General features: G+C 53.1%; 7 protein-coding genes across 7 annotated transcripts; 4 read left to right on the forward strand and 3 right to left on the reverse strand.

Annotated features, from left to right (window-relative positions):
* Positions 1-94: 94 nt before the first annotated feature.
* On the reverse strand, positions 95-1,030 carry QC762_704160 (uncharacterized protein; the record flags this gene model as incomplete). Its single annotated transcript, XM_062893269.1, has 1 exon — positions 95-1,030. One exon carries the CDS (start codon positions 1,028-1,030, stop codon positions 95-97), a length of 936 nt encoding a protein of 311 aa, XP_062738870.1.
* Positions 1,031-1,846: 816 nt separating this feature from the next.
* QC762_704150 (uncharacterized protein) lies at positions 1,847-2,818 on the forward strand (the record flags this gene model as incomplete). Its single annotated transcript, XM_062893268.1, has 1 exon — positions 1,847-2,818. One exon carries the CDS (start codon positions 1,847-1,849, stop codon positions 2,816-2,818), a length of 972 nt encoding a protein of 323 aa, XP_062738871.1.
* Positions 2,819-3,268: 450 nt separating this feature from the next.
* QC762_704140 (uncharacterized protein) lies at positions 3,269-4,351 on the reverse strand (the record flags this gene model as incomplete). Its single annotated transcript, XM_062893267.1, has 1 exon — positions 3,269-4,351. One exon carries the CDS (start codon positions 4,349-4,351, stop codon positions 3,269-3,271), a length of 1,083 nt encoding a protein of 360 aa, XP_062738872.1.
* Positions 4,352-4,839: 488 nt separating this feature from the next.
* Positions 4,840-5,727, reverse strand: QC762_704130 (uncharacterized protein; the record flags this gene model as incomplete). The annotated part of the gene is made up of 1 exon (XM_062893266.1): positions 4,840-5,727. The coding sequence occupies one exon, from the start codon at positions 5,725-5,727 to the stop codon at positions 4,840-4,842; it is 888 nt and encodes a 295-aa protein (XP_062738873.1).
* A 190-nt stretch (positions 5,728-5,917) lies between these two features.
* On the forward strand, positions 5,918-7,695 carry QC762_704120 (uncharacterized protein). The gene is made up of 2 exons (XM_062893265.1): positions 5,918-6,411; positions 6,467-7,695. The coding sequence occupies exons 1-2, from the start codon at positions 6,054-6,056 to the stop codon at positions 7,444-7,446; spliced, it is 1,338 nt and encodes a 445-aa protein (XP_062738874.1). The 5' UTR covers positions 5,918-6,053; the 3' UTR covers positions 7,447-7,695.
* Positions 7,696-7,972: 277 nt separating this feature from the next.
* Positions 7,973-8,914, forward strand: QC762_704110 (uncharacterized protein; the record flags this gene model as incomplete). Its single annotated transcript, XM_062893264.1, has 1 exon — positions 7,973-8,914. The coding sequence occupies one exon, from the start codon at positions 7,973-7,975 to the stop codon at positions 8,912-8,914; it is 942 nt and encodes a 313-aa protein (XP_062738875.1).
* A 635-nt stretch (positions 8,915-9,549) lies between these two features.
* QC762_704100 (uncharacterized protein) lies at positions 9,550-10,236 on the forward strand (the record flags this gene model as incomplete). Its single annotated transcript, XM_062893263.1, has 1 exon — positions 9,550-10,236. The coding sequence occupies one exon, from the start codon at positions 9,550-9,552 to the stop codon at positions 10,234-10,236; it is 687 nt and encodes a 228-aa protein (XP_062738876.1).
* Between the last annotated feature and the right edge of the window lie 2,654 nt (positions 10,237-12,890).

Genomic DNA, 12,890 nt, shown 5'->3' on the forward strand with positions numbered 1-12,890 from the left:
CGTGTTCGCGTCCTCGCAGGTTAAGAAACGGTATGCTTCATTACAATGAGGTTAAGCTGACGCTACAATACCCCCTAAATTTTCCTGCATCACTTTACAAATCCGCATCATTGCTGATGGTGCTTGATCCTCCGCCCTGAGCCTCTGCGATAACCTGTGTCCGGGTCACCTTGCCTGTCGTATCGACAAAGATCCAACTAGTCACCTCAACGCCGGGGAAGGGCTTATAGTCATACTGCAGCTCAAACTCAACAACATTGCCCTCCTCTTCAATCGTCCGGTTATGGCCGTTGAACTCCATATCCTTGTCGTATGATCCCACCACGACCCGCGACTGCTCGTTGCCGTCATTGTCGAGATACTCGTCGTAGATGCTGCCGTCCTGTGCGAGGACACGGTTCTTGTGTGCTTGGCCGGTGTAGTCGTTGACGCTGAAAAGTACATTGCTCTCGAGCTTGTGGCTTCCCTCGAACGACCGTTTGGCGTTGCCTCCTGCAGCATCCTCTTCCCCGGCCCCAGTTCCGCCTCCAAGTCCCTCACCAACACCATCGAGGAGGTCAGTGGTGGAGTTGATGATCTGTGTGACTTCCTGTCCCAGGGTCGCAATGATGGGATTGAGATCGATGCTGTTGAGCACATCGTCGACCATCTTGACAACATTCCCGAGACGCGCCTCCAGCTCGACCTTTGCAGAGACATTCTCAATCTTGAGCTGGACGCGGTTGATGCTCGCGTCAACGCCCGCGCTGAAGTGCAACAGCTTCAGGACGTTTGCGTCGAGGTTGACCTTGGCCGTGAGGTTTTGCACGTCAACCCCGATGTACCCGACGCTCACCGAAGCGTTGAGATAGACATCTGGCTCTTCGGCAAGCTGGACACCGCCGGTGTTGGCGGTTTCGTAGTTTACCGTCTCGGGGTCGCCGCGCTTGTCGAGTCGGTACCCGATGTACCCATCGTCTCCATCATCTGCGCCATAGATGGGGTTGAAGAGGAGGAAAAGGGCAGCTGCCCTAGTGAAAAGGTCTCTCATGATGGGCAACTCTTGAGGGGCCTGGCAGAGATGGAAAGAAACAAGCAAAGACAGAAGACAACCAGCAGATTACCGTGGGAGTTGGGTAGGTGGGCAAAGAGCAGCTGTATCAAGTAGGTGTGCGTTTCCACACCTCCCACATCGTCATCCAGCGGGCAGAAAAATGGATAGCTGAGGTATTGGACGCGCCCAGACACGGTCGGGCATTATCAAGCTGGATCGCAACCTGCATGCATATATTCCGGATTCTTGGTTTTGCCTTATTTGGCTGTCTTATTGACGAGGTTCATGCCAAGGTACAGGCCTTCAAAGTCAAGCTCAGGCTGCCAAGGCCAATTATCGTTGTGATGCAAGCACCAAATCATGGCAGAGCCCCTGACCACCCGCAGCTCAACACCCCTGACAGGGTTTCATCCAGCTCAGTGGAAAACATGCCGAGTGGACGCTTCTCAGCAACGCTTGGAGTTTGGATCTGGTTGTTCCTGAATGCAACACCACAAACCGGATTCATGGTGGTTTCATTTTAACTTTTTGCTGGCAGCCATCGCAAAAACAAGGAGTGATCGAGGTCATAATGGACACCCAAATAAGACGTGACGGAGAGTCCTTTCTGGGCATTGTGTTGAACAACCAGGACGATCACTGGCGAATCAAGTCATTGAATCGATGTGCCTGGCAGCCTTTTTATTCCTCCAAGTTGACTAGACATACACACCTCACCCATCGCCAGGTGAGACGGTCTTTTGCTTTCTCTTGCGCGTGCTGGCCTTTGGCATCTTCACTCGTTTCCGAAGACTCCGCTTTCCACCGCTCACGATGAGGACCTCCTCGCGCTGGTCCCTCCTCAGGGCTATCCTCCTGCTCGTAGCTCTGTTCATCACTCTCTCAGCTGCGCAGACCGAGTCTGCCGAGCCAGCACCCTCATCAGAGCCCGCTGCCGAGCCCAGCACGGAAACACCCTCGCCATCAGCAACACCCAGCTCTCAGACTGCCTCCCCATCCACTGCTTCGAGCGGAGGCGGCGGCAGCGGGACACCCACCACCACCACCACCCCTCGACCCTCGGGAAGCAATCCCCCTGACGTCTATCTCCGCGTTCCTGAGCTCTCAGTCGGCCGTATCGAGCTCGACGTGGATGACCTCAAAGCGGATGTCAACCTCAACGCCGAAATCGCCAACCTCGTCTCCATCAACGTCGGTGTGGCGGTTGGCATCCAAAAGGTCAACATCACCATTTCTGACGTAGAAGCCGAGCTAGAGCTTGTTATTCGTTTGGGACATTTGGTCGACATCGTCAACCGAACCCTCTCATCTCTTGACCTCAACCCACTGCTGATCAACCTGCTGAACAACGTTTCTGACGTTGTTGACTCTGTTGTTGGCGCCGTGGATGGCTTGCTGGGTACTATCACGCAGGGCGGCAGCACGTTGAGGTTTTTGATTGACAACCTGGGGAATATTGTGCAGGAGGTTGCTGGGGAGGGAACAGATATCGTCAGCAGCATTGTTGGAAACTATCAGAAGAACATGACGTTTACTGGTGTGGCTAAGGAGCTAGGGAACGGATTGACACAAAGGACGTACCGGTATGATGCGCTGGGGAGCTTGGTGAATATCATCTTTAATACCATGGGACAAGTCGTGCAGGCTGTCGTGGTCGGGAAGGATAATAGCGGTGGCGGCGGCGGAGGAGGCGGCTCAACGACGACAGCTCCTGCCAGCTCCGCACCTGCCACAAGCGTGGCTCCGGCTCCAACGACAAGTGCGCCGGCGGAAGAGGGCGAGTAGCAAGGCTGTTACGGAGAGATCGCCTATACCTAGTGATACATTATTGGTAGCTCAATGACATTTGAACAGAAACCATACTCACGCCATCTCGTCCCCTTTAGCGTTGAACGGCTTCATCTGAAATACTATGCATTTATTCCCTTAGACCCCCTGCCACCTGAACAGAAACGCCGACCTGGAACAATATCCCCGATATTTTAGGTAGCTAGGTATCCCATCTAGTACGAGGACCCCTTACGCTGGCTAGCTACCTATCATCTATCGGTGCTGAAGGTGATATGTGGGACCCCGAGGGCCAGTGGATGCCGGTACTTTGGGGAGGTGCGAGTGTCAACAATGGTAAAAGGGATACAGCGTGATATCACTACAGCAACAATGTTTACTCTCAATGTTCAATTTCATGTGCGGTCAAGTTACTAGATACATTATACACTGTCACCATCCCACCACTCAAGCGGGCATCTGAACGGGGAGAGGGGCGTAGGCGGTGACAGGCTCCGGGTCATCAGCGCCAGCCTCAACCATACCTCCAAGAATCATCGTCTTGGGCGCCTGAGCCTGGTAGAACCAAGGGTCGGTAAACGCCTTGAACTTCTGGTCGTGCCAGTCCTTTGCGGTGACATAGCGTCCCTCCGAGTCCATGAACATGGTGTCGTCCTCGGCGCGGAGGAAGTAGGCGATCGAGTACCGGTGCTCGGTGGGGTCGAAGGGTACGACGCGGTGGATGCACGACTGGAACTTCATGCCGCTGGCAAAGCGGAGGGAATCGCCGACGTGGACGAAGGCGCAGTTCTTCTGGGGCTCGACGAAGCCCATCTCGAGGGCGCCGCACTCTCCGGGGGGGCGGACCTGGAGACCCCATTGGTCGCTGAAGAGGAGGGTGAGGGAGCTGATGTCGGTGTGCTTCTGGTGGCCGACCTTGTGCTGGCCGGTGATCTCAGCGGGGAGGTAGTGCATCATGGAGAGAGTGGTGGCTGAGGGGCGGTCGTTGCGGTGGGAGTTCTCGAAGCGGTCCTTGCCAGCCAGGTTCAAGCCGGTGGAGAGGGCTGCCAAGATGACCTTGGTGATGGTGTTGCAGCTGCCGATGACCTGCTCCAACTGGTGGAGATCGCCGCTGTTCTTGATCGGGGAGGGGACGCGAGGGCTGCCCTGCTGGATCTCGTCTCGCGAGACCTTGAGCATCTCATAGCCGTCCTTGGAGCCAGCACCAAAGGCGCCAGTGCGGTTACCGACAGGCTCGTAGCCAAGATGGGAGTCGATCAAGCCATATTCGTTCTTGGCCTCGAGGGGGGCATCAAAGAAGCGGTTCATGAGCTTGAGAAGTTGCTCACGGTCCTCGAGCATGCGACGGCCGTCGATGCTGTCGAGATCGAGCTGGAAGTAACCGTCCTGAAGGCAAGCCTGGAGCACCTTCTCGACCTCCTCAGGATCCTGCGAGAGGAGCAGATCGTACTTGATGGTCCTCATGGGCCAGACAGGAACCTGCCTGCCTTGCCATTCGACGGTCTTTACGGGTTCGGTGGTAGGAGCCATGATGATATGTGGGCGGTTGAGAAGTTTACCAGCTCTGTTCTATAGATTTCCCAAACTCACGGGGGACAGACTGGGCTACAAATAGTTGGACCATTGCCTCGACCTTAGCTCAACTAGTACCTCGCCCGGTGCGAATCGGAGGCCATCTATTGCAGTCAAATGAAGCATATAGTCAATGAGCTAGTTTCCCCAGCCTACCCCACACTTCCAGTGTCCCTGAGGGTACGTTGCCGGATTCTCCCATAGTAATTGATGGGGGTCTTTCTCCACCGATCGGCATTTCCGTTGCAACACCTGACGCCCCCCGCATCTTGGGTGTGTTTACATCGTCGGGCGGGTTGCAGTCCGTGGTTTGTAAGAGGAACAATCAAGATTACAAGAAGGGAAAGTGATATTGGGCTTATCTACCTGCAACTGGGGTCCTTTATGAAGCAGACTATCCGGAGGCCCGGAAACCAACCCTGAAGGCTCGCTCCCTCCTTGACACACTATCTACTTCCCCTTTTCGGGTCTTGGTGTACACGTACACATGGCGAATCTGAGTACAAAACTAGACACCGAACTTCGATGCTTTGCCGAGACTCCTCGTCACGGCAGTCCGGGTCCTCAAAGGCCGAGTGCAATGCTCTGCGTGCCACTGACGTATCGGAGTCAAAGCACTTGATGAGGAGTACGTCTTCGGGTGTCATCCGATATTTGAAATACCACCGATGATGCGGGTTGTGGCGTACTACCCACGACTCCCCCTGAAAGCCGTCCTCGACCATTTCTGCCCCCACCAGGTCCGAGTCGGGAACCGACTTTGCATCCGCCACAGCAATAGGATCTTTGAGAATGGTCTGAATCGGGCGCCATATGTTGATGATTTGATATCTTCTCGTGATCAGTTCGTCTGCTTGTTGCTTATCAGGAAACTCCCATCTCAACCTCCTTTCGGCACCAACATAAGACTGATCGACGTGTGTTCTGGTGACTGGGCCACGGTTGGCGAGATTCTTGCCGTTGAACCCCAAGTGGTGCCATTGTGTTGGACCTCGGCGGACTTTGTGGTTGAAGATGTGGATGTGACTGGCACCCGTGATGTCCTTCAGAAGTTCCTTGCATTCCTCATAGTAGACTGACTTGATCGACTCCTCACTGGTGAATCCCTCCTCCTCTTGACTCTTGTGCCGACAGTACTGAAACCCATGGGTATCCAGGCGGTAGTCGTCTTCGTCCCCTGTAATGTCCGTGATGGTGAACTCGTGAGGGAGGTGTGGCCTCTTGTTCGTCACCTTTCCTTCGCCGATGAAGATGGGGGTCGGGGGCAAGCCATCTCCCGGGTCGTCCCAGTAGTTGAGTGTGGTCCGTACATTGTGCTTCTCCGTCAAGGCCATGGTTGCTTGCTGTCTCTCCAATAACTCTAACAGCCCTCTCGGAACAAGCCTGCCACGGCGTCACGTTTTAAGGTGGTAGCAGCACGCAGACGAGGTCGCCAACTGCCGGTATTTTCCGGTCGAATTATCCACGAAGGACAGCTTCCGGAGGAACGCATTCCGGTTGGCAGTCGGCTTGGCAGGGTACCACCCAAGATTAACCGCCGGTCGGGTCGTAATCGTGACACCAGCCAGTGTCCCGTGACGGCTTTCTACTCAACTTCCAACTAATGAGCCAGGACTATCCGGTCTAGTCAACGCTTGGTACCTTGTCGGCCAGAGAAAGAATGGCCCAGGACGGTTTTGTCCTTGTTTCTCGAGAAAGCCAGATCACCAAGAAGAGCCACGCGGCGGCCAACACCGCCCCAACTCTCCAGCATGAGGGCCCTCACGACCATCTGGCTGAAATTGCCTCATTTGTCGACAGTCAGTCGGAGAAGCTGTGGCACTTGAACAAGTTCATCCACAGTAATCCTGAGCCGGCTTTTCAGGAGTTCAAGGCTCACGAAGCTCTCACCAAGTTTATGCGCTCGCGGCCTGAGCGCTGGCAAGTGACGTCGTCTGCTTGCGGAATCGAGACAGCATGGATAGCAGTCTACGATAGCGGCAGAAAGGGACCGGCCGTCTCTTTCAATGTCGAGATGGGTACGTCGACCTCTTTTGGACTCGCCTCTGTGCTCATAATGTTGACATTGGTCAGATGCCCTCCCCAATCTTGGTCATGCTTGTGGTCACAACCTTATCGCCTCTGCTTCCCTCGCTGGAGCACTCGCGACGGCCCATATCATAGAGAAGCACTCTTTGGCCGGAAAGGTTTATGTCTTTGGCACCCCAGGAGAAGAAGGGTACCACGGGGGTAAAATCCAGCTTCTCAACCGAGGTGCCTACGACAAGGTTGACATCTCCCTCATATCTCACCCTTCCATCTTGAATAACTCGCCATTCGTTCGAACCACAGCCTTCTGCCGACTTGAGGTGGAATTCTTTGGCCGGGCAGCCCATGCGGCCAATGCTCCGTGGCAGGGAATCAACGCTTTGGATGCGCTGGTGGCGTCCTACAACTCCATCTCGATGTTGCGTCAACAGACGCAGCCGAGCGATATCATCGGTTTTGCCATTACCAACGGCGGAGGAGATGCTACCAATATTATCCACGCGTACTCGTCGGCTGTGTGCACGATTCGATCCTCGAGCGCGTCCCGTGTCGATACGCTGGCTGACAAAGTCGGCGCGTGCTTCGGTGCCGGTGCTCAGGCTACTGGTTGCACTGTGGAGATCAAGGTGATCAAGGGATACAAAGATCATGTCCCCAACATGCATTTGGCCGCTTCGTTTGCTGAACATTGGAGCTCAATGCCAGACCCGTATCCCGTTGGGCCGGAATTGCGGGCTCATGAGAGAGGGTACACGTATGTCAAGGCGAGCACCGATCAGGGGGACATCAGCCATGCTTTGCCGTCGATCAATGTCAGTTTTGCGATCCCTGCCGGGCCGGAAAAAGGTGGCCCTCATAGTGCCGACTTTGAGAAGGCAGCGGGAACCAAGTGGGCTTTTGACCGAGCCTTGAGGGTGGGCAAGGGGATGGCGGGTGTGGCTGTTGATGTCCTGACGCGAGATGGGTTTCTTGACACGGTGAAGGGAGAATGGCGAGAGAGGTTTGGGGTTGAGAACAAACTCTGACGCGTGAAAGCTCTAAAGTCTTATAGCTCTATTTACTTTACGTTAGCTAAGTCATGAAAATACCTACGTTCAATGCCATATCATACCTTGCCTGAACGTTATTGCTGCCAAAGGACTACCGTCCAGCCAGTGATGCGGGCAAGGTGGGGGTCATGCACAACTGATTCCAGCTCGACGCGCTACCACGACGCGCCGCTTTGGTTAGTTGCGTGGCGCGTTTGCGAACCGCAAGTGCCATAGAGTAACCAAAACTTAAGAAAAAGGCATTGAACCTTCGTATACCCAGGCCATCGGGGCGATTCGACTGCAAAGTCAAAGTTACTGGTGATGACAGTGGTTGCTAGGAAGTGAAGCCCCCCAAAATTTGGCGTTGTGGTGCTAAGAAGTGGTGGTGGGGCCAGTGCGGGGCAACTCTAATTGCCTTGCTCTCCTCATCCCCAAGCTGTGGGAAAGTCAATACTCCGTATTGGTCAAGCATCACACCAAGAGAGACCATACCAAGGTTGAAGGTGTTCTTGAAGCAACGATGGAATATTATACATTCTCTGCCAACGATGGCACCACCCTAGCCTTCCAATCCTCCACCCCCCTCACACCAAGCCCTTCACCCGTCAACGACAGCATTATTCTCTTCTTGCATGGGTTCTCCGGCTCCTCCGCCTACTTCACCCGCAACTTCCCTGCTCTCTCTGAACGCTCTTGGGTGCTCGGCCTAGATACGCGGGGTCATGGCCGGTCCAGTCACTCCAAAGGAGGATATCACGTCGCCCGTCTAGCTTCTGACTTGAGGGATTTTCTCTTACACATATATTCCCTCAACCCTGGAAAGAAGTACAAGATCACAGCAGTTGGACAGTCAATCGGCGCCGCTATTCTCTGGACCTACATTGAGCTTTTCGGGGATGCCGAGTTTACCTCATTTCTATTTGTCGACCAAGCACCACTTCAAGATCGGGATTTGAGATTCGAATGGGACGAGAAAAAGGCCCACAGGGGCTGCTATGACGAGGAGAGCATGCTCGCAGCACAAGCGGCCTGGGTTGAGAGACCGGAGGAGACATATGTTGGATTGGTGGACGAATGCCTGGGGTATCGCTACCAACCTTCTTCCCAGGATAGGGATAGAAGTCCAGAGGAGCGACAGCAGAACGAGGAGTATTTCACAAGTATCAGCAGGGTTTGTGATGGGAGGTGGTTGGCGAGATTGCTGGCTGATCATACAAGGTATGACCACCGTGAAGCATGCGAGTTGATCACCAAGCCTACACTGGTGATGGCTGGGAGAAGGAGTGGATGCTTTTCGCTGGAAGGAATGAGGGAGGTCGTCGAGAGGGTCAAGAATGGGAGAGGGGTCAACATGGAAAGCAAGGCCCAGATGTCAGTCTTCGAGAGCGGCCATTGGTTGTTCTGGGAGGAGCCGGAACGATTCAACCAGGAGGTCTTGGAATGGGTACGCCGGTGGGAGTAATTTTTAGTGCACTCAGAAAGCTCATGGTGCGTGCAATGGGATGTTGATAGCTGTTCTTTGTCCGGATGCGGATGCTTTGGCCCCCATGTCGCGATAGCCCGAAAAGGCCCTACTCTAGGAATCCGAGGTCAGTTCAGCTGTACTCTCTTTTTACCACAACCACGTTGTTACAGTGTAGTATACTCGTGCAGGTGCCCCTCGCAGTTCAATCATGTGCGTTGTTTATGTCCCCTGACTTTACCCCTGAGTCCTGGCGCGGGCTCAGCACAATCTGCACCTCGGTCTGAATAATGAGGAAGATTTTCCACTTCAATAACTGTACGCGGTGGCATTGATTGGTACAATGCAGGAGTAATTTCATCAGGGTTATAGCTTGCCTGTTTTCAAGCGTGGATTGCGGCTGCAGTTTCCCTTCACCATTGTGTCTTTGATATCTTCTTAAGATTGTTCCCCCTGTCCAAGGTATACCTCGATGCAGCTCAAAGAAACCAGCAAAGAAGACCTGAAAGACCGTTGGTCGCTTATAAGACCAGCTGTTCGGAGAAGCTCCTGCTATGATGCCTCAAGCTGTTGCTGCAAGTGGAAGCTTCTTCTCTGAGTAAAAGTTTCACCCATATCTCAACAAAAGCCAAACAATGGAGTCCCTCACGGCAAAATTTACAACGGCCTTCCGGTCAGAGCGCCTTATCTATCGTGCAATCGATATGCAGGACATCCCCCTTGTGGCCCGCATGCTCTGGGATCCTGTCAACCAAGGATTTGGCGATCCTACCTTGTACACCCCTCTCAGCGGCACCGTCGGTAGCGTCATGGTCCAAAAGGGACTTGAGGCAAGCCTCCTAGCCGTATTGATCTGCTTACCCAATCCTCAGGCACAGCAAGATGTTGCACCCGGTCTCCCGGGCAACAGTCTCCGTGCAGCCCAGGAAAGTGCCATCCCCATCGGCAGTCTGATGCTGGGCAAGCCGACTGCGCCCCAGACTGACCATTGGCGCTGGACAAGAATGGGACTGGGCGTTGCGGAGGAGCACCAGGGTAATGGATACGGAAAGGAGGCTGTGAATTGGGCGCTTGACTGGGCCTTTGAGTTTGCAGGCATGCACCGTGTCGAGTTAACCACAGCCTCTTACAACGACAGGGCTATTGCCATGTACAAGAGCTTGGGATTCAAAGAAGAGGGCAGAAAGAGAGAAACCATCTACATGGATAGGCGGTGGTGGGACATGGTTGAGTTTGGGATTCTGGAAGGTGAATGGGAGGCGCTGAGAGGCAAGAAGTCTGGCCAAAGCGGTGGACAACGCATTTTTCAAGGGGGCTTTTGAAATATAAGACGAGGTTCAGGGCTCGAGATGACATGAGAGCGCCTGATTTGTGTTGAAGAAGCTCCATCCCATAGGTAGAACAATCGCTATGAAGGTCTGCAATACAATGGATTAAAAAAGAGCTGCATATGGCATTGTACCTGGCACACGTGATTCTCACTGGGAAGAGGTCAGAGAAACTTGACATTCACAATGTCCTGAGGCGTGCCAATACATCTTTCTTGGTATCTGTATATGCAGTGAACTTCTAATGTCTCAAGCCAACGGCTCTGGTCCCCTCAGGCCTAAACAGTTACACGCTAATTGAGTTAGCAGAAGGAACCTTCCAGACTGATGAATTCTGTTTAGCAGCCTTCGATACCTACTAACCTTACTTGCCCTATATATCCCGATTGTTCCGCAAAGAATACACTGTTGAACGCTGTCATACTCTAGTATTGCTCAGCTTGTTCTCACATATTTGATCGCCCGAGGAGATTTGTTTTGCAGAGCGAAAGGCCACCACATTACTCACTCATTACCATGACACCCCAGCAAGTGACAAAAAGAAAGCGAGAAACTTCTACCGCGGATCCCACTTCCACAGGTACTGGTCGGGCACTCCACTTCAAACCAGATATTCTACTGCTTCGTTTCGACTACACCGATCATCCAACCCTAAATCAGGAAATCGATGACCTCCACAAGGCATTCGAAAGCAAGGGCTGTACAGCGAGTGTGCTTGTCATTCCGATGAAGAACTCATGGGACTCCATACGGCCAACAGTGCTATCTCACCTATCAGTCTATGAACACGGCCAGGCTCGGAACAAAATCATCATTCTGTCTTCACAAGGTGGCTGGTCAGCCAATACAGGACTGTCGTTCTCAAGGTAACTGGCCGATACTTATGTAAGGTGTGCATGACTGTGCCACAAAGTGCTGATAGTTGTTCAGTCACAATGTCCCCAGGCGGATGAAGAGACTCCGATCAGACGTTTTGACTCTACTTCGGCTTCATGCAGAGCAGCATGACAATAGTGTGAACCAAGACATGCGAGACCGGCAAGCTTCACAGGCGGCCATTCTCATCGAGGGAATGTGAGTGCTTACATACTCATGATTCCACCTAGGACTTATTCTTCCAACTAAAGTCCTAATTGTAGCAAGCAACGCTACCAACCCCAGGCATCTTTCCAGTGGTCTCATCTCAAGGGTTTGATTCCGAGCGCAAAGTGCCATGTGCTTGTTGTCCTCGACTGTTGCGCGGCTGGTGAAGCACTTTTTTCGCAAAGTGACAACCAGATTGGTCGCTTTGAGAGGTCCGAGAAATATGCCAAGTCGGTCATCTATGCTTGCCCATGGAAGGGAACGACGACTGGGGAACTGAGCACGGCGCGTTTGCAAGTGATCACCAATTGGAGACCGGATATCACCAATCTATCGGCAGGGACGATTGTTGAAGATGTCGGACTGATCCTGGCAACAAAGATGCTGAAAGCCCAGAGAGAACTCACTAAGCAGAACCGCGGGGACAAAAGGTCAGACTGCTCAGACGGAGAGAGGTCGCTCTCGCAGCCAGGACTCTTTGATCTGCACAGCGCAAGGGACGACGGAATAAAAGAGCAGTTTCTTCTGACAGGCAGAAAACTCAAGATTCCTCCGCTGAAAAAAAAAAAAAGAAAAAAAAAAAAAAAAAAAAAAAGCCCGCGACTGATGGCACGGATATACCATGGTAACCGATCATCATCATCGCTCCAAGAGAAAGTCATTTGAAAGTTGCATTAGGATAGTTGGAGCCAGACCTTGGCGCAGATGAACCTTAATAAATCTGGCTTTATTTTTGGACCTTTCTGACGGTTTAAACCATCTTCTGGGCGCACATGTGGCTTGCGATGACTATACCTGCAGTGTAAGGTAGGTAAGGTAGGCTTAAATAGCAGGTGCCCACCACAACCTTCAACAGTCACCTGCCCAGAGACATCCAATTCAACCAGCGGGTACCGAAAGACAGATCGCTCTTTTCGCATTAAACTTACTGCATACAGCATCGAACAAAGCCGAAATGTCGGCCAACAACCGTGCTGAATCCAGTTGGATTTCTGACCTCAGCAGCGCGTTGCCCACACCGTCTCATGATCCAACCACCGCTTCCTTGGAATCCTCCATCATCGCCTTAATCTACGGCTCCAATCGTATCGAAACTGCCGGCACAACACTTCATATACCGCCGAACTCTGTCGCGAGATCTTTCGCAATCCACCACCCAACCGCGCCGAAGCAGAGTCCAATAAACTTACATCCACAACCCCCTCTCATCACCGTGACGCCGTCCTAGCCGATCTCGCCCTGAACGGTCGCAAGTCCGCCGACCTCGAACGCGCCTACAAGGAAGTCGCTCAGCACGCCGAAGCCTTGGTTCACTTGTCAACCACATCATTCTGCGCAACGAGCCCTGGTCAGAAGAGCTCATCCTCCAAACCCATCGCATCCTCTGCAACCAACTCAGCACAGGTAGCCGCTCTGCCAAAGAAAATGACGAGATCGGCGCGGGCAAATACAGGACCCACGAAGCCGCTGTGAAATACGATCTAAAAGGTGGTGGGAAACCAAAAAAGACACTCTGCATACGAGCCAACGCCGTGCCGTCGTATATGAAAGAATTTGTCGATATG

The sequence above is a fragment of the Podospora pseudocomata genome, chromosome 7, assembly GCF_035222375.1.
Source record: "Podospora pseudocomata strain CBS 415.72m chromosome 7, whole genome shotgun sequence".
Taxonomy (NCBI): Eukaryota; Fungi; Ascomycota; class Sordariomycetes; order Sordariales; family Podosporaceae; genus Podospora; species Podospora pseudocomata.